At 42.6% G+C, this 26,911-nt stretch overlaps 1 protein-coding gene across 1 annotated transcript in view; it reads right to left on the bottom strand.

Annotated features, from left to right (window-relative positions):
* The window catches only part of ap2m1b (adaptor related protein complex 2 subunit mu 1b), a 46,034-nt gene that overhangs the window by 10,807 nt on the left and 8,316 nt on the right, over positions 1–26,911 (bottom strand). Inside the window, exons 3-9 of the mRNA XM_084329978.1 lie at positions 22,352–22,617; positions 14,727–14,809; positions 14,220–14,355; positions 13,683–13,827; positions 6,824–6,952; positions 5,438–5,573; positions 2,543–2,640 (exon numbers count right to left, since the gene is read on the bottom strand). Of these exons, the coding sequence (XP_084186104.1) occupies positions 2,543–2,640; positions 5,438–5,573; positions 6,824–6,952; positions 13,683–13,827; positions 14,220–14,355; positions 14,727–14,809; positions 22,352–22,617 (993 nt within the window). The remainder of the gene's footprint in view (positions 1–2,542; positions 2,641–5,437; positions 5,574–6,823; positions 6,953–13,682; positions 13,828–14,219; positions 14,356–14,726; positions 14,810–22,351; positions 22,618–26,911) is intronic.

The following is a 26,911-nucleotide window of genomic DNA, read 5'->3' on the forward strand; positions in this document are numbered from 1 at the left end:
TCAAGACCGCTCTCAAAGAGCACCTACGGGTGGCTGCAATTAGAAACTGGCCCGGTCAATGTCCAAACACCACCAGCCCCCCCCCCCTCCAATGTACAGTTTCTTCCCCTACGGATGTATATTTTTTTATGATCTCTTTTTCTTACACAGTACCGTATATTTGTATGTCTTGTATGTATGTCATAAATGTCTTGATGAATTGAAAATGTAGGACCCTTATGTGTATATACACTTCCAATGAAATTCATATGTCGGTTCTATGATGTTAGAGTGATGCTCTGTTGTGAGGAGAGGATGACTTCTGACCTAAATCTTTTCCTCTGCTAGCAAAGTTGTTTAACATTCCAGTTAGGTACATCGTGAACATCACCGCCTAGCCAAGGTTGATTCTCCTAACTGGGCCATTTTCATCATCATATCTGATGTATTATGTTAAGAGCGATGGAAACTCAAAGTACTAAGAGCGATACACTGCTCTGTTGTTATATATTTTTCGTTATTGAACAATCTTATCACACGTTTTACTGTCCGTTCTATCTTATTATTTTTAGCCTATTTTAAACTGAATCAAACCGCACTTTTTTACTCTATCTAATCTATTCTATTTTATTATTTGTATTGCTGAAGAACTGTGATTTGCCTAACCTTGCTACCTCTATCTCTTTGCATTTACATTTTTAATTTTTATGCTCGCTTATGCCTGTATTTTTTACTGTTGTATGTCCGTTCTTTTATAATTTTTAGACTATTTTTAAATGTACTCATTTTAAACTATTTTATTATTTGTATTACTGAATGAAACTGTAAATAGAGAGCCTATTAGGATGATAGATCCTAATGTGAAACACTGATTTACCAGTGCTTGCTATGCTCGCTCATGCCTGTATTTTTTACTGTTGTGAAGCACTTTGAACTGCAACCTCTGTATGAAAAGTGCTATACAAATAAAGTTTATTATTATTATTATTATTATTATTATTATGTAAACAAGATGAAAGTATTTTTCTGGTCTTCATCCTCTTAGCAGTTGTTAGTATTGAGCTGTACTGTACCAATTCTGCAATCTGTTCATAATGTTTTCAATCAATCAAGACAACTGCTGTAAATAACAGCCAATTTCAGTCAAGATAGCCTGGGGGGAAAAAGTCTGCCGTTTGTCTATTCGGCTTAGAACCGATACATCTATACTCTATAAGCCATCGAGGACAAAATACCCCAACGAAGAAGAGAGTCTGCTATATTAATTATCTCTTAAACGGTTACCCAGTCCTCTGAGCGTATTTCCCAGAATGTTGACGTGTTCTTTTAAATGTCCTCTTTTAACCCCATCTGCTTGCTCTTTTAAATGTCCTCTTTTAACCCTCTACTTGTTCTTCTAAATGTCCTCTTTTAACCCTCTGCTTGTTCTTTTAACACATTAATTGCCAATCACAAGTTTACTCGTTATTGGCTGCCATGCGTTGAGTGCCAACAACGAGTAAACTTGTTTTTAAGATCGTTATTTCTTTTATTCACCATTGGCATTCATAATTCATCCAGGAAGCCTCCGGGAGCCAGCTGGACCCTGTCTGATATTGCCACGCCTCAATACCGCCGCCTGGTGGATTTCAGGCGAGTTACACTCCACTCTAAACCGGAAGTGGCGCTCTGTGCATCGGGGAAAAAGCTCCGCCAGAGATATCTTGTAACGTGGATCAATATACACACCTCGAGTGCATGGGATCGCTTTCGAGACGCAAGAATCAATATGCTTTCGGCGTTTATTGCGTCATACAAACGGAAAATGGATCTAGCAGATCAACATCAAATAATTGGAGAAAAAAATTCCCCAGACGCATCGGCCAGAGGTAAGAGGAATCTAACGTTATTTCCAGCTCGATTGTCCATTTATTTCATTGCAATCCATCTGATCAACGTATGGTGTCTTACTAAAGAAAGCCATTACTGACAATCAAGGAATCATAAACACCCCCCCCCCTCCCTTTCCTTCACGCATGATGGAGCATAATGTATAGCGATCATATGCATTTGAATTCTTTTATATAGCGTGTATAGGGACGACACAGCAATCGATAATGTATAATAAGCGACGCGGCCTATAACACGTGTTCTAGGAATTACTGCTCTACACTCTAAAAACACACTTATATTCTTGACGGTACTAATACGACAATGTATGAATGGACAAATATAACGTTCCCACATCCGGAACGATAGATACCCGATGTTGAATGGGCCATAGTAATGTCGATATAGCTATAATATTTAAAAAGTTATAGCCCTGCAAAGAAGGTGAGCCACTCCATAGGGTTACAGGCAGCACTGGCAGAGAGTGGTATAAGATGGGCAAACTGCGTGGCAGACAAGCCGTTAAGTTAACTAGCCGCTAACTAGCCGGACACACAGCTTGTATAATGTAGGCTTCGTTTTCTTTTCACATTAGCTTATTGACCAACAGTCTATGGTTCAACTGAGTAACCCGAGACATAGTATAATATTATAATCTTTACAATTAAAAACGAGGGGGAAAAGGAGCTCTTACTTCCAGACGATGGCATTGTCGCTGGCCTTGTACTTGGCTTTTCCCTTCATGCAGATCACCTGGACTCCACTGGTGTTTAGAGGGGTGGGGATACGGACCTGCAGGGACAGAGGAAGCAGGCAGGACAGAGCCGTTTAGTCCCTGGAGGTTCAATCCAGGACAAAAAGAGCCAGTATGACATCACAGATTGGGGCGTGGCAGAGTGTGCAGCAGGGTGACGGTATGAGGCAGTATGACATCACAGATTGGGGCGGGGCAGTGTGTGCTGCAGGGTGACAGTATGAAGCAGTATGACATCACAGATTGGGGCGTGGCAGGGTGACAATATGAGCAGGGCTGTACAGTGCGACATATATATCGCACGTGCTACAGCAACAACGGTCTGTGCGATGAATGGATTTACTTCAGTAGCACTGGTGCGATAGGCATTCGGTTCATATTGATACTCTTATTTTGAAAATCCTGTCACAGGTCTCATTTCCGCCTAAGCGCAGTTCCAGTCATGATATATCTGGGCTCCGGCAGTTAGCAACAGTCAGGTTCATATGATACTCTTATTTTGAAAAAACCCATAGCAACTCCGTGATGTCATATCCGCCCCAGACCGTGCTTCTGCCTTCTGCTCTCAGCCGAGCGGAGCGGAGCTGCACAGCAGACTGCGGCTATTTTGCGATCCGAAATAAGTCTGTGGTGTTTTTTTTTCTCACAACGGGTCAAATGCATCGTTGCCATTCCTTTATGCCCACATCGCCCGAAATGAACGTTACATTAGCATAAGCTAACAAGCTAATCCTGATCAGAGGCAGAGCCATAGAGAATTAGAGACAGTGTGGACTGGGGAAAGGGTGTGTGTGTGTGTGTGTCGAGAGGAGTGGAAGTTTGAAGACAGACTAGACTACAATATGATGCGGGGGTGGTGAGTTGAAACAGTGTGAATGAATGAAAACTTTATTTAACAGATTGCAGAATGGGTACAATACAGTACGGCTCAATACACACAATTGTTAAGGGGATGCAGACCAGAGAAAGACTTTAGTCTTGTTTACATCAGGGTCCCCCATTGTGTGTGTGTGTCCCAACCGACCCCACTTCTATGTTTCAATAAATTATTTGCATTTAAAACCATTAACGCTGACTCATTCCTTCAGTCCACTCAAAATTATGCTAATATTCCTTATGTTGTTTATGATATTAATTGAAAATAGCATATGAGAGTATTATAGTAATAATAACACATGGCGATATACTAAAAAGCAATTTATAATTTTTGGCTGGTAAAAAATCTACCTTTTTTTAAATCTACCAGCCAAATGGCTGGTAAGTCAAAAAGTTAAGTTTGTTCCCTGACTGCAACTAAATAACACAAATACAATAGGCACATGTGACTGTTACAAATATAACACGTTTTATACTTGTGCTACAAGATTTTGGCCAGTGCTACAAAACTATCAACCTCTGTAGCACCAGTGCTATGTGCAAAAAAAGTTAACGTACAGCCCTGAATATGAGGCAATATGACATCACAGATTGGGGCGTGGCAGAGTGTGCTGCAGGGTAGGCTTGTTCGAGATGGATTTCGGTTCGCCTCGACTAGTAGACGAGAGTAGCCGAGTGAAGCCGGGGGAGGAGTTAAAAGGGCGGACACTGCCGATTTCACAAGAGCCTCTCGCCTAGTCTCGCATTGCAGATACGCTTTCACGTCACCACACACACATTACACACCTGTCCAGCTCATTATAATGCGATGGCCGTGTGCAAAATTAGATCAGATTCAAATGTACAGAACACACCATATACTGCTATAGTGGAATATACTATTCATATACCATAATGTATACCATCTTGTTGCGCGCTCCTGGCCGCACGCACACACAACACACTGCTGAATAATTCTGTTTTGCATCAATATATATATGTATACTGTGTATATTGAGGCAAAACAGAATTATATATACAGTATTGAGGCAAAACAGACGACACATGTGTGTGTGTATGTGTGTGTGTGTGTGTCTGACAGCTTGAAGTTTATCATGATGATATGATGATAACGCATAACATAATAAAGTTTTCAATCAATCAATCAATCAAACGTCTCATAACTCCCTGGCTGTCACGTGGCTGGTGACTGACAACTTTTCTGAGCCAATAGGCGCTTTGCCCGACCATAGCAAGTCGCTTCCCAGCCGGGAGCAGCCGAGTGAGAGGTACTGTGGCGCCTCGCTCTGAAGGCTGCTTGTGGCTCGCTCCCGTGGGAGTTCCACGCCTCGCCTCGTCAGATTTTCAGAGCAAGTCGGACAACATTCTAACCGTCATGCAACGCGCTTGGCGAGGCAGTAGTGAAACCTGCGCAGATCTGCGTCCGCCTATCCCATCTCGAACAAGCCTAATATGAGGCAGTATGACATCACAGATTGGGGTGTGGCAGTGTGTGCTGCAGGGTGACAATATCAACTACTAAGTTGTTTAGTTACTTTTTAAACAGGGATTTATCATTCAGAGATGTTTACAGACTAATAATGTTACCAACATTGTACACAGTCTCTCAGTGACTAGCAGCACATACACTTTTAGAAGACATGGAAATGGTCAAAACCCCACATTTCAACCATTTCCAGATCTGTGGAGAAACCCAGTTATAACACTTTGGTCCAGGTGCAATAGGAATTATTAAAGCTGTTGTTGACTTAATGGAAGAATTCTTAAGCTGAAGAATAGCAGTGTTTTCTACTTAATCTGCAAAAGAATACACAAAATCACACACCCTCACACAAACACTTGACCTCCATGCTGAATGTCAGCCTCCTAGGGTGAAAACTGTGGCCGCGAGAGGGTGGGGACACTTTAGTGGAGCTACATGCAGCTAATGAATCCCACCTACTGAATGGCTTGTCCTACCTCTATTTTCTGGGCGAGCAGCGAGGGTTTGAAGTTGGACTTGATGACGACTTTGACCTCCAGTTTGGTGCGACCGACCTCCCTGACTAGTGGAATGACCCGGAATGGAAGGATAATGTCCTTAGTGGTTCGGTACCTGGGGACACACAAGAGAAATTCAGATCAATCAAGATGTTTCCCCCCCCCCCCAATGGTCAACTGTTCTGGAATGTACTGTTTTACTTTGACCTCGAAACGGCTTGAGTTTACAAAAGGTCCTTTTTTGCGCTATATATTATTCCTAAAAGTGCTGCACTTTGTTTAAAAAAAGAATTGCATTTATCTGTTGGTCTGTGTAGTAGGTAATAAACAAGATTATTGCTTAAACTTATATATATTCATTGATTCACTCATATACCAAAATACATTTGAATTGAAAAATATTGCATTCCGCATCAAATATTGATACGAGTTTAAAATTACATTAATTTAGATTAATTAACTATAAAGTCTCAAATTAATTCGATTAAAGTTTTTAATAGAGTCCCACCACTAATTATAATGTATTGTTGGTGGGCTCTGACCTCATGAGTTCTATTATATATATATTATAATGTATTGGTGGGCTCTGACCTCATGAGTTCTATTATATATATACATATTATAATGTATTGGTGGGCTCTGACCTCATGAGTTCTATTATATATAAACATATTATAGTGTATTGGTGGGCTCTGACCTCATGAGTTCTATTATATATATATATATATATTGTAATGTATTGGTGGGCTCTGACCTCATGAGTTCTATTATATATATATTATAATGTATTGGTGGGCTCTGACCTCATGAGTTCTATTATATATATACATATTATAATGTATTGGTGGGCTCTGACCTCATGAGTTCTATTATATATAAACATATTATAGTGTATTGGTGGGCTCTGACCTCATGAGTTCTATTATATATAAACATATTATAGTGTATTGGTGGGCTCTGACCTCATGAGTTCTATTATATATATACATATTATAATGTATTGGTGGGCTCTGACCTCATGAGTTATATTATATATATATATATATATATATATATATACATATTATAATGTATTGGCGGGCTCTGACCTCATGAGTTCTATTATATATATATACATATTATAATGTATTGGTGGGCTCTGACCTCATGAGTTCTATTATATATATATACATATTATAATGTATTGGTGGGCTCTGACCTCATGAGTTCCATTATATATATATATACATATTATAATGTATTGGTGGGCTCTGACCTCATGAGTTCTATTATATATATATATACATATTATAATGTATTGGTGGGCTCCGACCTCATGAGTTCTATTATATATATACATATTATAATGTATTGGTGGGCTCTGACCTCATGAGTTCATACTCTCCATCAGGAGGGATGAAGCTGATGCTGCGTTCAGAGTCAAACTTGCTGAGTCGGACGCACTGGTGGAACGTACAGTCATCTATAGCTATAGCCTGCTTCCCACTGCTGTTGCTAGAGAGAGGAGAGAGGGGAGCAGAGGAGGGAGGGAGAGGAGGAGAGGAAGAAGGGAGAGGAGGAGGAGGGGAAGAGAGGAAGAAGGGAAAGGAGAGAGAGGAGGAAGGGAGAGGAGGAGGAGGGGAAGGGAGGGGGAGAGAGGAGGAAGGGAGGGGAGAGAGGAGAGGAAGAGAGAGAAGGAAGACGGGAGGGGGAGAGAGAGGAAGAAGGGAAAGGAGAGAGGAAGAAGGGAGAAGAGAGAGGGAAAGAAACCTTTAATTTAATGTAAAGAAAGAGGAACTATTTAAGTGAAACACAACATGACAGACCAACGCAGTAGAGGTGAGGGTGTGAGAACAGACAACGTATGAGTGATGGAACAGTGACAGAACGAGGGAACAGTAACAGAACGATGGAACAGTGACAGAACGAGGGAACAGTAACAGAACGAGGGAACAGTAACAGAACGAGGGAACAGTGACAGAACGAGGGAACAGTAACAGAACGAGGGAACAGTAACAGAACAAGGGAACAGTGACAGAACAAGGGAACAGTAACAGAACAAGGGAACAGTGACAGAACGAGGGAACAGTAACAGAACAAGGGAACAGTGACAGAACAAGGGAACAGTAACAGAACAAGGGAACAGTGACAGAACGAGGGAACAGTAACAGAACAAGGGAACAGTGACAGAACAAGGGAACAGAACAAGGGAACAGTGACAGAACAAGGGAACAGTGACAGAACAAGGGAACAGTGACAGAACGAGGGAACAGTGACAGAACAAGGGAACAGTAACAGAACAAGGGAACAGTAACAGAACAAGGGAACAGTAACAGAACAAGGGAACAGAACAAGGGAACAGTAACAGAACAAGGGAACAGTAACAGAACAAGGGAACAGTGACAGAACAAGGGAACAGAACAAGGGAACAGTGACAGAACAAGGGAACAGTGACAGAACAAGGGAACAGTGACAGAACAAGGGAACAGAACAAGGGAACAGTAACAGAACAAGGGAACAGTAACAGAACGAGGGAACAGTAACAGAACAAGGGAACAGTAACAGAACAAGGGAACAGTAACAGAACAAGGGAACAGAACAAGGGAACAGTGACAGAACAAGGGAACAGAACAAGGGAACAGAACAAGGGAACAGTAACAGAACAAGGGAACAGAACAAGGGAACAGTAACAGAACAAGGGAACAGAACAAGGGAACAGTAACAGAACAAGGGAACAGTAACAGAACAAGGGAACAGTAACAGAACAAGGGAACAGTAACAGAACAAGGGAACAGAACAAGGGAACAGTGACAGAACAAGGGAACAGTGACAGAACAAGGGAACAGAACAAGGGAACAGTAACAGAACAAGGGAACAGTGACAGAACGAGGGAACAGTGACAGAACGAGGGAACAGTAACAGAACAAGGGAACAGTAACAGAACAAGGGAACAGTAACAGAACAAGGGAACAGTAACAGAACAAGGGAACAGTGACAGAACGAGGGAACAGTAACAGAACAAGGGAACAGTAACAGAACAAGGGAACAGTAACAGAACAAGGGAACAGTAACAGAACAAGGGAACAGAACAAGGGAACAGTGACAGAACAAGGGAACAGTGACAGAACAAGGGAACAGTGACAGAACAAGGGAACAGAACAAGGGAACAGTAACAGAACAAGGGAACAGTAACAGAACGAGGGAACAGTGACAGAACGAGGGAACAGTGACAGAACAAGGGAACAGTAACAGAACAAGGGAACAGTAACAGAACGATGGAACAGTAACAGAACAAGGGAACAGTAACAGAACAAGGGAACAGTAACAGAACGAGGGAACAGTGACAGAACGAGGGAACAGTGACAGAACAAGGGAACAGTAACAGAACGAGGGAACAGTAACAGAACGAGGGAACAGTGACAGAATGAGGGAACAGTGACAGAACAAGGGAACAGTAACAGAACAAGGGAACAGAACAAGGGAACAGAACAAGGGAACAGAACAAGGGAACAGAACAAGGGAACAGTAACAGAACAAGGGAACAGAACAAGGAAACAGTAACAGAACAAGGGAACAGAACAAGGGAACAGTAACAGAACAAGGGAACAGAACAAGGGAACAGTAACAGAACAAGGGAACAGAACAAGGGAACAGTGACAGAACGATGGAACAGTAACAGAACGATGGAACAGTAACAGAACAAGGGAACAGAACAAGGGAACAGAACAAGAGAACAGTAACAGAACAAGGGAACAGAACAAGGGAACAGTAACAGAACAAGGGAACAGAACAAGGGAACAGGAACAGAACAAGGGAACAGAACAAGGGAACAGTAACAGAACAAGGGAACAGTAACAGAACGATGGAACAGTAACAGAACGATGGAACAGTAACAGAACAAGGGAACAGTAACAGAACAAGGGAACAGTAACAGAACAAGGGAACAGTGACAGAACGAGGGAACAGTGACAGAACAAGGGAACAGAACAAGGGAACAGTAACAGAACAAGGGAACAGAACAAGGGAACAGTAACAGAACGATGGAACAGTAACAGAACGATGGAACAGTAACAGAACAAGGGAACAGTGACAGAACAAGGGAACAGTGACAGAACGAGGGAACAGTGACAGAACAAGGGAACAGTGACAGAACGAGGGAACAGTGACAGAACGAGGGAACAGTAACAGAACAAGGGAACAGTAACAGAACAAGGGAACAGTGACAGAACGAGGGAACAGTGACAGAACGAGGGAACAGTGACAGAACGAGGGAACAGTAACAGAACAAGGGAACAGTAACAGAACAAGGGAACAGTAACAGAACAAGGGAACAGTAACAGAAGAAGGGAACAGTAACAGAACAAGGGAACAGTAACAGAACAAGGGAACAGTAACAGAACAAGGGAACAGTGACAGAACGAGGGAACAGTAACAGAACAAGGGAACAGTAACAGAACAAGGGAACAGTAACAGAACAAGGGAACAGTAACAGAACGAGGGAACAGTGACAGAACAAGGGAACAGTGACAGAACAAGGGAACAGTGACAGAACAAGGGAACAGAACAAGGGAACAGAACAAGGGAACAGAACAAGGGAACAGTGACAGAACGAGGGAACAGTAACAGAACAAGGGAACAGTAACAGAACAAGGGAACAGTAACAGAACAAGGGAACAGTAACAGAACAAGGGAACAGTAACAGAACGAGGGAACAGTGACAGAACAAGGGAACAGTGACAGAACAAGGGAACAGTGACAGAACAAGGGAACAGTGACAGAACAAGGGAACAGAACAAGGGAACAGAACAAGGGAACAGTGACAGAACGAGGGAACAGTAACAGAACAAGGGAACAGTAACAGAACAAGGGAACAGTAACAGAACAAGGGAACAGTGACAGAACGAGGGAACAGTGACAGAACAAGGGAACAGTGACAGAACAAGGGAACAGTGACAGAACAAGGGAACAGAACAAGGGAACAGAACAAGGGAACAGTGACAGAACAAGGGAACAGTGACAGAACAAGGGAACAGAACAAGGGAACAGTAACAGAACAAGGGAACAGTAACAGAACGAGGGAACAGTGACAGAACGAGGGAACAGTGACAGAACAAGGGAACAGTAACAGAACAAGGGAACAGTGACAGAACGAGGGAACAGTGACAGAACAAGGGAACAGAACAAGGGAACAGTAACAGAACAAGGGAACAGAACAAGGGAACAGTAACAGAACAAGGGAACAGAACAAGGGAACAGTAACAGAACAAGGGAACAGAACAAGGGAACAGTAACAGAACGATGGAACAGTAACAGAACGATGGAACAGTAACAGAACAAGGGAACAGTAACAGAACAAGGGAACAGTGACAGAACGAGGGAACAGTGACAGAACAAGGGAACAGAACAAGGGAACAGTAACAGAACAAGGGAACAGAACAAGGGAACAGTAACAGAACGATGGAACAGTAACAGAACAAGGGAACAGTAACAGAACAAGGGAACAGTGACAGAACAAGGGAACAGTGACAGAACGAGGGAACAGTGACAGAACAAGGGAACAGTGACAGAACGAGGGAACAGTGACAGAACGAGGGAACAGTAACAGAACAAGGGAACAGTAACAGAACAAGGGAACAGTAACAGAACAAGGGAACAGTAACAGAACAAGGGAACAGTAACAGAACAAGGGAACAGTAACAGAACAAGGGAACAGTAACAGAACAAGGGAACAGTAACAGAACAAGGGAACAGTAACAGAACAAGGGAACAGTAACAGAACAAGGGAACAGTAACAGAACAAGGGAACAGTAACAGAACAAGGGAACAGTGACAGAACGAGGGAACAGTGACAGAACTAGTATGTACTAGAAATCATCCGCAACACCGTCCTGGCTCGATGGGCATATCTGGGCCGCAGAAAATGTCATACAATTTCCCTACGCACTAACGAGCTTGCTCCTATTGGCTCAAACTGGCAACATGCACTCAGACGACAAGCACGGCGACTTGATCGATGATATACACACGGTAGTCTGGTAAGAAAACGAACCGCAGCTTCGTAAGACTATTTACCAACTCCATCTGTAATCAAAATGTTTACTTCCACAATCATCATCTTCCGATTCATTTTCATACAATTCATTACCATGGCAACAGCCATCCAATTCTCCACAGCTTCGTCGGTAAAAAGTAGACAAGAAGAACAGAGGAGTAAACAGTTTAACTACAGAGTACTCGCATGAATTACTTGAGTTTAAATTTTTCACATTTCTTACCAGAGTATATATATAACATTACAACATTCATGTCACTGTGCTTGTGTGAGAGCATGTCGTCAGTTTGAGTAAATACGAGCAAACTCACGAGTGCGTAGAGATCCTATGAACGACCTGTGGCCCAGATATACAGCGAGCCGGGACTAGAAACCGGCTCTAAAGTAAACCTCTGCTCATCCCATTGCCACAAACACAGAGGCTGAATTCCAATGTGCAGCCCTAGAGGCCCTACAGCCTGTAGAGGTAACACTGTGCTGTAGTTCACCGGGCCACCAGAAGGAAAGCCTGGTGTTCATCTAGATCAGGTTCCTGATCGTCTGCGTGTGGGCCTGCTCAGAACGCCCAAGGCAATCATCAGGCATCAATAAAAAAAATAAGCCATATTAACAGAGAAATAGCACCTTTGTGAATAACGGGATCATTCAATGGCGTGTTGGTAGAGTCAGAATTAGGCTGTGCTGCTCACTAGAAGGGTATATTTTTGTAGAAAATCTGCTCTGGGACTTGGCACCTCTGTCAGTTAATTAATAATAGTATGATCTCAAAGAAACCCATCATGCCTGCTGCTACAGTATGAAGCTGCAGTACGTCTTGGTCAGGACATCTCATGGTCCCTGTGACTTTGACAGGCCCCTAGTGGCTGATCGAATTCAGCCCTGGTCTGGTAACTACTGAAACTATTTGGAGGCATGGAATTCAAAAAAGCGCCTCAGAATAGAAGAGCTGATCTCAGAGCAGCTGAGATCTACAGTACATGGACTATAAACAGTGGTTTTCAAACTTGTGATCGGCGCCCCACCCTTATTTGAAAACCACCAGCCTGGTGACCCTAGATCACTTCTCTCATTCTGACGAGCTTTGTGAATATGAGTCCTGATTGATTGACAACGTTTTAAAAAGGTTGATAAAAAGAAATTACAAAAAATGTGAACATAAAGACAAGATACAGACATTGTGTCCTGCAGAATCCTTTTACGTCCAAATAGTAATAATTTGTTAAAGTTAAAAACGTACTACAAGGAGGATTTTCAACAAAACAAATCATTTGGCAGAGATACCTTTGTATAATTACAGTAAACAAACATTTGCCACAAACCCCATCGCTTCCCGGCGTGGGATTTGTATTGATGACGAGAAGGAGAGGGTGAACAGCCGGGGCTAACCGTGAACGTGGAGTTATTTTGGTTGATACAATTGTGTGGAAAGGCTTCCTTTGTGCCTTCAGCAGAAAGAACTCCCGTGATCCGACCCGGTCGACACGATGCGAATATAACGGCAGTAATCCTGCCAAGGTATGGACATCGAATTGACAATGAGATATGAAGCCAAAATCCTCCTTAAAAAACTAGCTTGGTGACTATGTCCATCTTATATCTTATCTTACTAAGTCAATCGTTATTTAGCAAATGGTAAATTGCAGGAATAAATTATCTAAAATAAAGTGTGTGTTTCTAAGTGGAGGTTAGGTGTTTGAGGTCTGCAGGGTGTGAACAGTGAGACGAGAGGTACGCTACCTTCCTCCCAACTCACTGACGGGCAGCACAGAGGAGGAAACAAAACACACAGATAACACATGAACAACAACAGTCAGTAACAAGTAAACAACAAGTCTAAGCAATTTACTAAACGCCAACATAATATACCTAAAAACGTCATATTAGGTACAAGAAAGAACACATACATTATGCATAGAAGAACCGTGCGCCGCAAGATGAAGCTTTGTTGCATTCTGACTTGATTACATTAATTCAATGAACAAAGAATGGGCGAGTAAAGTTGTACAACAAATTTACAGACTGGATTTATATGGGCAGGAAAAATATAACAATACCACTGCTTCTACCTGCTTCATTCTCTAGTTTGTCATTATAATAACACCCCTGCTTCGTTCTCTAGCCGTCATAACACCTCTGCTTCTACCTGCTTCGTTCTCTAGTTGTCATTATAACAACACCTCTGCTTCTACCCACCTCTTCACCGTTTCATCTGTGATGGCTACTTTTCCCTGCTTGTCGATGATGATCTTGTCGTTCATCCCAAACTTGCACTCCGGCATCCCGCTGAGGTAACTCTTCATCACCACACGCCCCGAGACATGAGCACTCAGCACCTGGCCTGAGAGAGAGGTGAAGGAGGAAGAGAAGGAGTGAAGGGAGGAAGAGGGGAGGAGTGAGGATGGAAAGAGAGAAGAGGAACGAGAGGAGAGATAGAGGGAAAAGGGTTAGAGAGAGAAAGGGAGGAGAGAAAGCCAGTAAGTCGGAGCAGAACTTTGTTTTAGCGTGAACCTAGCGTGTTTACATGTTGCTGCATGTATCCCCTCCCTACTTCCCATCTCCCCACGTGGAATAATGCACCCGATTGGATAAATAACAAGCTGGTGGTCTAGTGCGACATCTAGTGGCTGAATGTTATCTAGCACCTTTAACTTGATAATGATGACCCCACGTGCAGGACGGTACAACTGAAAGGGTCACAGGTCACAAGGTAACACCTCCTCCCCTACGTACCTTGCGGGGACATGAGCAGGTTGACGCTCTCCAGTACGTCCAGGAAGAGCTCGTTGCGTCGGTACTTAATGCCTTCTCTCCTCCAGCCGATCTGCCCAGTCACCTGGCTGGTGATCTGAGACTGCTCCTCCTTTGTCTACGAGAGACGAGAAGTAGGGAGTTAGATGTTGATATAAGATTCTTTAGCCATTTAAACTCCATCTTAACCTGTCCAGTACAGTTATAAGCATTAAAACTATGAACCAACCAGAAGCTACAGTAAAATAAAAAAGGTTTTTCACTTTGTTTTAATTCGTGTAAATAAAAAGTGTTGAGAGCTCACATTGTGCTGTAGATTCAGACAAGCAGCAGCATCCGCCCATGGAACCCAGATGACACATGAGAACAGAAAAGAAAAACATGCTTCGTTAAGGTATTGTATTTGATCTTTAGTCTTATTTTTGATAAAAATGTTAATCAGTCAGTCAATCGATCAATCAGTGGATCAGTGCTGGCCGGCCTGCCCACCTGGCCCCTGACGCCCTGCTGTGTGATGAAGGTCTTCAGAGCTCCAGGCTCTGAGTTCTGGGGGTAGCCGAAGTCCAGGATCTCTGCAGAACAGACAGAACACCAGACAGACATCAGCTAGAGGAACAAACATCAGCTAGAGGAGCAAACACCAAACATCAGCTAGAGGAGCAAACACCTAACATCAGCTAGAGGAACAAACACCTAACTTCAGCTAGAGGAGCAAACACCTAACATCAGCTAGAGGAGCAAACACCAAACATCAGCTAGAGGAGCAAACACCAAACATCAGCTAGAGGAGCAAACACCTAACATCAGCTAGAGGAGCAAACACCAAACATCAGCTAGAGGAGCAAACACCAAACATCAGCTAGAGGAGCAAACACCAAACATCAGCTAGAGGAGCAAACACCAAACATCAGCTAGAGGAGCAAACACCTAACATCAGCTAGACTGCTAGAGGAGCAAACACCTAACATCAGCTAGAGGAGCAAACACCTAACATCAGCTAGAGGAGCAAACACCAAACATCAGCTAGAGGAGCAAACACCAAACATCAGCTAGAGGAGCAAACACCAAACATCAGCTAGAGGAGCAAACACCTAACATCAGCTAGAGGAGCAAACACCCAACATCAGCTAGAGGAGCAAACACCTAACATCAGCTAGAGGAGCAAACACCTAACATCAGCTAGAGGAGCAAACACCCAACATCAGCTAGAGGAGCAAACACCAAACATCAGCTAGAGGAGCAAACACCAAACATCAGCTAGAGGAGCAAACACCAAACATCAGCTAGAGGAGCAAACACCTAACATCAGCTAGACTGCTAGAGGAGCAAACACCTAACATCAGCTAGACTGCTAGAGGAGCAAACACCTAACATCAGCTAGAGGAGCAAACATCAGCTAGGAGCAAACACCTAACATCAGCTAGAGGAGCAAACACCTAACATCAGCTAGAGGAGCAAACACCTAACATCAGCTAGAGGAGCAAACACCAAACATCAGCTAGAGGAGCAAACATCAGCTAGGAGCAAACACCTAACATCAGCTAGAGGAGCAAACACCTAACATCAGCTAGAGAAGCAAACACCTAACATCAGCTAGAGGAGCAAACACCAAACATCAGCTAGAGGAGCAAACACCAAAAATCAGCTAGAGGAGCAAACATCAGCTAGAGGAGCAAACACCTAACATCAGCTAGAGGAGCAAACACCTAACATCAGCTAGAGGAGCAAACACCTAACATCAGCTAGAGGAGCAAACACCTAACATCAGCTAGAGGAGCAAACACCCAACATCAGCTAGAGGAGCAAACACCTAACATCAGCTAGAGGAGCAAACACCTAACATCAGCTAGAGGAGCAAACACCCAACATCAGCTAGAGGAGCAAACACCTAACATCAGCTAGAGGAGCAAACACCTAACATCAGCTAGAGGAGCAAACACCAAACATCAGCTAGAGCAGTGCTTCTCAAACTTTTTCTGTCAGGCCCCCCTTTGGCGGACGAAAATATTTTGGCCCCCCCCCCCCTCGCCCCAACAAAATAGTCATGAAATGGGCCATGTTTAAATTTATTGAAATAACACCAATATCGTGACCTTTCAAATTGGCCCTATATTTAGTTTTTAGAGCTGTCATGGATGAAAAGCCAGCTTCACACAGATACTGTATGTGGTGCTGAATGGTATCAACACCTTAACTGCTGCATCATGAGATACTTGGTGGGCCATGAGATGAGATACTTGGTACTCAGCACCACACTCTGAAACTAGTTCTCTAGGTGGTATCAGATGAGATTTCAAAGAGTTCTTCCAAGAGTTTGGATGGAGATGTGTCAGGAAGCTTTGTCTCAATGTTGTCTGTAAAGGTTTTTTTTTTTTATCCAGAGTAACTTGGTGATCCTTTTCTGTGTTTTATTAAATAATGATTTTCAGATTTTGAGAAATGGTATTTTCATGGAGAACAGTGCAGCTGCAACAGATAGCACTTTAGTGATAATTTTCTGTAATCCAAAAAAAAAAAAAAAAAAAATCTCAAGGCCCCCCCTGTCATGCCTCTGCGCCCCCCACTTTGAGAAACACTGAGCTAGAGGAACAAACATCAGCTAGAGGAGCAAACACCAAACATCAGCTAGAGGAGCAAACACCAAACATCAGCTAGAGGAGCAAACACCAAACATCAGCTAGAGGAGCAAACACCAAACATCAGCTAGAGGAGCAAACACCTAACATCAGCTAGAGGAGCAAACACCAAACATCAGCTAGAGGAGCAAACATCAGCTAGGAGCAAACACCTAACATCAGCTAGAGGAGCAAACACCTAACATCAGCTAGAGAAGCAAACACCTAACATCAGCTAGAGGAGCAAACACCAAACATCAGCTAGAGGAGCAAACACCAAAAATCAGCTAGAGGAGCAAACATCAGCTAGAGGAGCAAACACCTAACATCAGCTAGAGGAGCAAACACCTAACATCAGCTAGAGGAGCAAACACCTAACATCAGCTAGAGGAGCAAACACCTAACATCAGCTAGAGGAGCAAACACCCAACATCAGCTAGAGGAGCAAACACCTAACATCAGCTAGAGGAGCAAACACCTAACATCAGCTAGAGGAGCAAACACCCAACATCAGCTAGAGGAGCAAACACCTAACATCAGCTAGAGGAGCAAACACCTAACATCAGCTAGAGGAGCAAACACCAAACATCAGCTAGAGCAGTGCTTCTCAAACTTTTTCTGTCAGGCCCCCCTTTGGCGGACGAAAATATTTTGGCCCCCCCCCCCCCCCTCGCCCCAACAAAATAGTCATGAAATGGGCCATGTTTAAATTTATTGAAATAACACCAATATCGTGACCTTTCAAATTGGCCCTATATTTAGTTTTTAGAGCTGTCATGGATGAAAAGCCAGCTTCACACAGATACTGTATGTGGTGCTGAATGGTATCAACACCTTAACTGCTGCATCATGAGATACTTGGTGGGCCATGAGATGAGATACTTGGTACTCAGCACCACACTCTGAAACTAGTTCTCTAGGTGGTATCAGATGAGATTTCAAAGAGTTCTTCCAAGAGTTTGGATGGAGATGTGTCAGGAAGCTTTGTCTCAATGTTGTCTGTAAAGTTTTTTTTTTTTTATCCAGAGTAACTTGGTGATCCTTTTCTGTGTTTTATTAAATAATGATTTTCAGATTTTGAGAAATGGTATTTTCATGGAGAACAGTGCAGCTGCAACAGATAGCACTTTAGTGATAATTTTCTGTAATCCAAAAAAAAAAAAAAAAAAAAATCTCAAGGCCCCCCCTGTCATGCCTCTGCGCCCCCCACTTTGAGAAACACTGAGCTAGAGGAACAAACATCAGCTAGAGGAGCAAACACCAAACATCAGCTAGAGGAGCAAACACCAAACATCAGCTAGAGGAGCAAACACCAAACATCAGCTAGAGGAGCAAACACCAAACATCAGCTAGAGGAGCAAACACCTAACATCAGCTAGAGGAGCAAACACCAAACATCAGCTAGAGGAGCAAACACCAAACATCAGCTAGAGGAGCAAACACCAAACATCAGCTAGAGGAGCAAACACCAAACATCAGCTAGAGGAGCAAACACCAAACATCAGCTAGAGGAGCAAACACCAAACATCAGCTAGAGCAGGGCTGTACGTTAACTTTTTTTTGCACATAGCACTGGTGCTACAGTGCTATGTGGCACAGGCCAAAATCTTGTAGCACAAGTATAAAACGTGTTATATTTGTAACAGCCACAAATGTGCCTATTGTATTTGTGTTATTTAGTTGCAGTGCCATGTTTGGCTGTCATTTTCATGCTGACAAGTTGACGTCACACAGCCAGACACGTTACGTGTAAGGAATTATGGGATTTGGTGTTGGGTGTATGGACTCTACTAGGGGTGGGAATCACCAGTTTCATCACGATACGATATTGATTCTTTGGACAACGATACAATATTTGCCGATATCTGCCACGATACGATACAATGCAGGTGCCTGCAATCGATATGAGATGATATCATAAGCCCATTTAACACAATCAGTAACATTTAGATCAACTCAAAAAAGGTAACGAAAATATCATTTGAAAAAATATTTGAGCTCTTCCTGACATTTTAATTAAAAACTATTTATTGTTTTTAATACAAATAGACCTCCTGTTCACTATAAAGTGCCACGTTTTGATATATTGAGCTTTAAACTTTAAGTAAAAACAATTTGGAACACGCAACCTAAAACCCCTTCCTCTCCCAAACCGTTTCTGCAATTGTTTTATGTTGCATGATGATCATGAATAAATTTATTATGTATTGTATTTTTTATGTTTAAATATCAACATTATCTGTCCACCCTCAGTACATTTACTATCAATATAATATACTCGTCGGACTTCATCTGATCTTTTCAAACACAAACACACTCCTGATGAATTGAAAATGGGGGACCCTGATGTAAACAAGACGAAAGTCTTTCTCTGGTTTGCATCCCCTTAACAATTGTGTGTATTGAGCTGTACTGTATTGTACCCATTCTGCAATCTGTTAATAACGTTTTCAATCAATCAATCACACAGAAGAGAGAATCCCCCCCCCCCCCTCTGCTGTCTCTCTCTGTTGCTCTGAACAGGGTTTTAGCTTGTTGTTAGCTTATTAGGGCTGCAACGATTAGTCGACATAATCGACAACGTCGATTATAAAAAAATCGTTGACGAGGAATTGTTGAGTCATTAAATAAAAAAAATTAAATAAAAATTATTTCTTTTTTTTGCACTACCCTATCTTTGTGAAAGTGGCTTCTCAGCTCTGGTCCAGCCAGCTGAAGACTTCTTAGCTTAACATAACAGACCGACAGTAAGTTTGGGGGAACTAATGGGATAACTGGGGATGTTGTTTGGTCCTGACAAGTCTCAAAGCAACTCTGAGGTCATGCTCAATGTCCAATATGTTCCTCTGCTCTGTCTTCAGCTGGACCAGAGCTGAGAAGCCACTTTCACAAAGATAGGTAGTGCAAAAAAAAAATATCGATTAGTTGACTAATCGAAAAAATAAAAGACAGATTAGTAGACTACCAAAATAGTCATTAGTTGCAGCCCTATAGCTTATGCTAACGCAACGCTATTTTCGGACTTTAACGCAACGTGGTCATAAAAAGGAATGGCGAGGATTGCAAAGCATGTTATATGCATTTGACCCGTTGCGGAATAAAACAGCAGGGATTTGTTTTGGGTCGCGAAAACACTATCCTTGCTCTGTTGCAATGTGCGTGTTCCAGACGCTACTGCTGGTATGTGCTGTGAGCCGAGCGGATATGAGTCACGACACAGGATTTTCAAAATAAGAGTATCGAAACGAACTGAGCGTTGCTAGCTGCCGGAGCCATAGATATTATGGCTGGAGCTGCACTTGGGGCGGAAATGAGACCCCCGACAGGATTTTCAAAATAAGAGTATCTATATGAACCGAATGCCTATCGCACCAGTGCTACTGAAATAAATCCATTCATCGCACAGACGGATGTTGCTGTAGCACGTGCAATATATATATCGCACTGTACAGCCCTGAGCTAGAGGAGCAAACACCAAACATCAGCTAGAGGAACAAACACCAAACTTCAGCTAGAGGAACAGACACCTAACTTCAGATAGAACAAACACCTAACTTCAGCTAGAAGAACAAACACCTAACTTCAGCTAAGAAGAACAAACACCTAACTTCAGCTAGAAGAACAAACACCTAACTTCAGCTAGAAGAACAAACACCTAACTTCAGCTAGAGGAACAAACACCTAACTTCAGCTAGAAGAACAAACACCTAACTTCAGCTAGAAGAACAAACACCTAACTTCAGCTAGAAGAACAAACACCTAACTTCAGCTAGAAGAACAAACACCTAACTTCAGCTAGAGGAACAAACATCAGTTAGAAGTCCTGTGGTCAGAGTTGTGTCCCATCTTCAGACAGGCAGCAAACGGGATCACAAGACAAAAGTCCACTGTGTGCCTCGAGCATCGACTACGCTTCAGAGCAACGCAATGTGTTGGAACTAGTCTGTGTGACGCAGTAAGCTTTTACCTGCATGTTATGATGTAGATTAAAGCTTTTACCTGCATGTTATGTGGATTAAAGCTTTTACCTGCATGTTATGATGTGGATTAAAGCTTTTACCTGCATGTGATGTGGATTAAAGCTTTTACCTGCATGTGATGTGGATTAAAGCTTTTACCTGCATGTTATGGTGTGGATCAAGACTTTTACCTGCATGTTATTGTGAGGATTAAAGCTTTTACCGGCATGTTAAGGTGTGGATTACAATTTATTCGTCTTGTGAGTTGTGACCCCATTTGCTGCCTGTCTGAAGCTTCCTGGTTCGCTCAGAACCGAGCCAGAACTCAAGACCACGGGACGTAATGCGTAAGATAATGGCACTGAATCAACTATACTACTAGCACGTATTTCATACCTTTTAATGTCCACAAATCCAAACTATGCCTTTAGGCCTAACAAAATTAATAGTTGGTTTCAGGTTGCCGACCGACCCTGCCGATTTAGGTGCGACCCAATATATTTTATGAGTTTTAAAAAAAAAATTATAAAAAAAAAAGAAAAAAACGATTTTTTTTTTTTTAAGAATAAAGTTTCATAGAAATCTTAGTCAAACATTTAGTATTATGGATATTAAACATGCTGGCAGAGTACATGCATCCATGTTGTTGTGAACATTTTAATTAAATAAAGAAATTCCCTATCCATAGACGCCGTGGGAAAGAATAAAATAAAAAAATTAAATTAAATAAATTCCCTACCTACCCATGGCCAAACTGACAACCAACCTGAAACCAAATATTAATTTTGTTAGGCCTTAACGTTACTTAGCAACGATCATGGAGCTAGCATGGCTGCGGGTGAAAACCACAACGCACAAACTCATTGTATCTATGGCTCTGCTTTGGATAAACATTGGAACATTAATGGTAAGAGATACTGCTAACTGCCCAGCGGAATAAAGAAATAATAGCATTTCTGTACCACAACACTGTATAGTATCATAATGCAAACACATTAAAATTATCTTTTTAAAAGGCTGAAGTAGGTCAACAGACTGGATGTAGTCCAGACAGCCGGAGGAACTCTTTCTGCGCTGTATTTTCTTTAGGTTTCGATTTTCTCATCGGACATTTACAAAAATCAAAACCTAAAAAAACAACAGCACAGCAGAACTGTTGAGAGAGACGCCGTTTCAGGACGGAGAGCAATGGAGACCTGGAGGTTTCAGACTGAAAGACAAACAGGGTATAGAACATACTGGAGGTCTGCTAAGGGTTTCAAACGGGGTATAGAACATACTGGAGGTCTGCTAAGGGTTTCAAACGGGGTATAGAACATACTGGAGGTCTGCTAAGGGTTTCAAACGGGGTATAGAACATACTGGAGGTCTGCTAAGGGTTTCAAACGGGGTATAGAACATACTGGAAGTCTGCTAAGGGTTTCAAACAGCGTATAGCTTGTAGTTGTTCTCACATTAACTCAACGTCATTCTTGCGATACAATCTCAATCATTTGTTTACACCAACATAACAAAAAAAACATATTTTCTATATATTTACCGTCCAGCAGTTCATAAATCAGCACGAAGTTGTTCTTGATGTTCTCCTCGCTGATCTTGCCAAAGTAGGCGGTCATGACGTCGCACATCTTGTAGAGGAACTCGAACACCATGGCAGCGTTGACATTCTGCTTGGTGACGGCCGCCAGCCAGATGTTGGAGCGCTTGACGTGGAAGAAGCTGGTCCGGGCGATGTTGTTGACCGGCGAGCGCACCTGCTGCCGCGCGTGGATCACATTGACGCGGAACGCGTCCACCGCATTACGCCTGGGGGAGACGATTTGGGTCAATAAGGGAGGAGTCATCGCTAGAAGAACCTACTATTATACTAGGTAAATATTAATTAGCAGGTTTGACACTAAGAAAATATTAGGGATGGGCAAAACTTTCACCATTGTGAAAAGTTACATTTGATCCGTTCTCAGGCTCCTTCAGTCTTCCCTGTGGTGTTTCATCATTCAGCTACAGGATATTTCCCCATTTCGCAACCTGGATATTCTGATGCAGGTATGTCGTCATGATGCAGGTCTGATGTCACGATGCAGGTCTGATGTCACGATGCAGGTCTGATGTCACGATGCAGGTCTGATGTCACGATGCAGGTCTGATGTCACGATGGAGGTCTGATGTCACGATGGAGGTCTGATGTCACGATGCCGGTCTGATGTCACGAAGACTCACGATGGAGGTCTGATGTCACGATGCCGGTCTGATGTCACGAAGACTCACGATGCCGGTCTGATGTCACGATGCCGGTCTGATGTCACGATGCCGGTCTGATGTCACGAAGACTCACGATGCCGGTCTGATGTCACGATGCCGGTCTGATGGTCACGAGTCGATGCAGGTCTGATGTCACGATGCCGGTCTGATGTCACGATGCAGGTCTGATGGTCACGAGTCGATGCAGGTCTGATGTCACGATGCAGGTCTGATGTCACGATGCAGGTCTGATGTCACGATGCAGGTCTGATGGTCACGAGTCGATGCAGGTCTGATGTCACGATGCAGGTCTGATGTCACGATGCAGGCCTGATGTCACGAGTGAGGCCTGATGTCACGATGCAGGTCTGATGTCACGATGCAGGCCTGATGTCACGAGTGAGGCCTGATGTCACGAGTGAGGCCTGATCGTCACGATGCAGGCCTGATGTCACGATGCAGGCCTGATGTCACGATGCAGGCCTGATGTCACGATGCAGGTCTGATGTCACGATGCAGGTCTGATGTCACGATGCAGGTCTGATGTCACGATGCAGGTCTGATGTCACGATGCAGGCCTGATGTCACGAGTCGATGCAGGTCTGATGTCACGATGCAGGTCTGATGGTCACGAGTCGATGCAGGTCTGATGTCACGATGCAGGCCTGATGTCACGATGCAGGTCTGATGTCACGATGCAGGCCTGATGTCACGAGTGAGGCCTGATCGTCACGATGCAGGTGTGATTATTCCTCTCCATTCCTCCCCTCAGCTCTATAATGACTCTTCCCCAACAGACAGGCTCACTCAGCAGCAGCAGCAGCAGCATGGAGGAACAATAATGACTCAACAGACACCACAGCTGCCATATATGCCGATACCGATATGTATGATAGGCCAACATATACACCATAAACATATACACCAAGACACACCAATATGTCTGATAGGCCAACATATACACAAATACCGATATTAGGGATGCACCGATAGGAAATTCTTGGCCGAAACCGAATATAGGAAATAGTTGGCCGAAAACCAAAAATTATTTATATTTATTACATGGCGTTTTCACATTCGCCGAAATGCTTGCTTGTGATTGGTCAATAGCGTGCGTCAGAGGTCCGATATTACACAATAATGACCGCTGTGGGACAATAATGACCGCTGTGCGCAGCTGTTCGCAATCAAGCCCACTGACATCAGTGCAATCAGACACTGCCGGCTGCCGGGGAAGCTGCTGGGGGGCGGAGCGACGAGCACTCAGCGGAGCCAGAACCAGTGTTGCGAGTCGATGTAAAATGAATTAGGTATATTGTTAGTAAGTTAGCCATGTAATAAGCGGGATAATGTATAGCTATACTCGATCAGTCGCAAAATAATTGACCTTCACTGACGTTTAAAACACCTCGCCGAGGCGGCTCGGTATTTTAAACTCTGTGTCGGTCAATTATTTTGCGACAATGACCTCGTAGCTATACATTATCCCTTACATATATATATATATATATATTAAGGCTGTCAAATATATCGCGTTAATATCGCGTTAACTCCCGATTCTATTAATGCCACTAATTTTTTTAACTCAAGATTAACTAAAAAAAAAAAAAAAACATTTTTTACTAGACTTCACTCAGGTGTATTATTGATGCTCTCATTGATACTATGTTTGTTTCTGAAGTGTGTGTGTGTGTGTGTGTGTGTGTGTGTGTGTGTGTGTGTGTGTGTGATATAGAGAGAGAGGGGGGTGAGAGAGATGAGGAAGGGGCAAAAGAGAAAAAGAGCTGGGAGAGTGTGTGTGTGAGGGAGAGAGGGGGGTGTGTGATTAATCAGCCCTTGTGTGTGTGAATGTAACAAGTTCCTAACGTTTTCTTTCCCCTATTATTTCATGCACACTTTATTCATTGTTTTAAATTATTATTTTCTTTTAAGTTATTTTGTGCATCACTCTGTTTTGAATTTGATGCAAATTTGCAATGCATGAGGGTCATCCTTTTGTGTTAAATGGCTGCACAAAGCAAGCATTTGTTGACTCGCATGTTGATAAGAGTATTAAAACTTGGAACTTGAAAAAGATCTGTTTAAGGTAAATAAAAATAAAAATAAAAAAATGCGATTAATTTGCGATTAATCGCGAGTTAACTATGGACAATCATGCGATTAATCGAGTTAAATATTTTAATCGTTTGACAGCACTAATATATATATATATATATATAATGTTTTTTTTTTGTTCAGCTACCTGATTATGGCCAAACTTAAAGACATGATTATTTATTCAGCACTTTTGAATGCATACATTAATTCCAGACTGACTGCTGAAAGATTGTACAAATTAAACATTTTCTCTTTGCATACAACAAAATGTGCAGTCAAGTGCATTTTCTTTTCTCTGTAGGATAACTACAAGAAAGTGCATTCAGAACAAAGCCAAGGTGCTTTAAAACTGCATAAAGATCTGCATAAAGACACACACGAGAGGGAGAATAGCTTATAGCAGACTTAATGTTACTGTAGTGGCTACTGTCATAATTCACGGCGTTCTAGCCTACATGGAAGGACTGTTGTATTGACTACATCTCCCGTGACTCTTAGTGGGGGATGACGTAGCTTAACACATTGGGCGCCGGGGGTTGTGCCCATCATTGTACCCAGTTTGCCACCGTTGAAAGCCTATGGAGAAAGATGTTTACCTTTTTTGCAGGGCTATAACTTTTAAAATGTTATTGTTATATTGACATTACTATGGCCCATTCAACATAGATTATCTATCGTTCAGGATGTGGGAACGTTATATTTTTTCATTCATACATTGTTGTGTTAATACCGTCTAGAATATATGTTTTTAAGGTTTTCTGCTGTAATTCCAAAAACATCGATGGCGTTTCTTTCCTATACACGCTATATTAAAAAATTCAAATGTATACGATTGGTATACATTATGCATCATCATGTGTGAAGGAAAGGGGGGGGGGGGTCGTTTATAATTTCCTGATCGTCAGTAACGGCTTTATTTAGTATGGGTTGATATTGATCAGATGGTTTGCAGTGAAATGAATAAACAATCGGGCTGAAAATAACGTTACTGTCCTCTTACCATTCGCCGATGAGACTGGAGGAAAAATATCCCAATTATTTGACGCGGATCGCCTAGATCCATTTCCGGTTTGTATGGCGCAATAAACGCCGAAATCATATTGATTATTAAGTTTAGAAAGTGATCCAAATGCACTATAGTGTTTGTCTGGAGCCACGTAACAAGATATGACTGCCGGAGGGATTTCCTCGACGCACCGATCACCAATTCCGGTTTTGGCGAGAGTGTAACTCGCCCGACCATCCACCAGGCAGCGGTATTGAGGCGTTGCAATCTCATACAGGGTCCCGCTGCAGTCCGGAGGTTGGCTGGATGAATTATAAATGCCATGGCGAAAAAATTTAATATTGATCCCAAAAACGGCGTAAGTCATTCTTGGCGTTTAACGCATGGCGGGCAAAAATGGCATAACTCGTTCTTGGTGACCAATGTGTTAAGAGAGACTAGTGAAAGTGAGTAAAGGAAGCGTTGTTTGCTAGCTTAAGGCTAACGTTAGTTAAAATTTGTTTTAACCGCGACAGGCATATAGTAATGGCGAGGATATAAAGCATGTTAAAGACGCATTTATTGGACGCGTTGCTCGCGGAGTTTACATAGAAACAGCGCGACTCCCAATAGGAGTTATCACAGGCTGTAGAACGCAGGACTGAAGAGCTCACGTTACACGTTGCGCATGTAATCATGACTGAAGCCGCGTTTTGATTATGTCATCACAACAACACGTTAGGTTACGAACGTAACCCTGTTCTTTGACATTCTGTG

The sequence above is a fragment of the Notolepis coatsorum genome (genome assembly GCF_963971535.1).
Source record: "Notolepis coatsorum genome assembly, chromosome: 1".
Classification (NCBI taxonomy): domain Eukaryota; kingdom Metazoa; phylum Chordata; class Actinopteri; order Aulopiformes; family Paralepididae; genus Notolepis; species Notolepis coatsorum.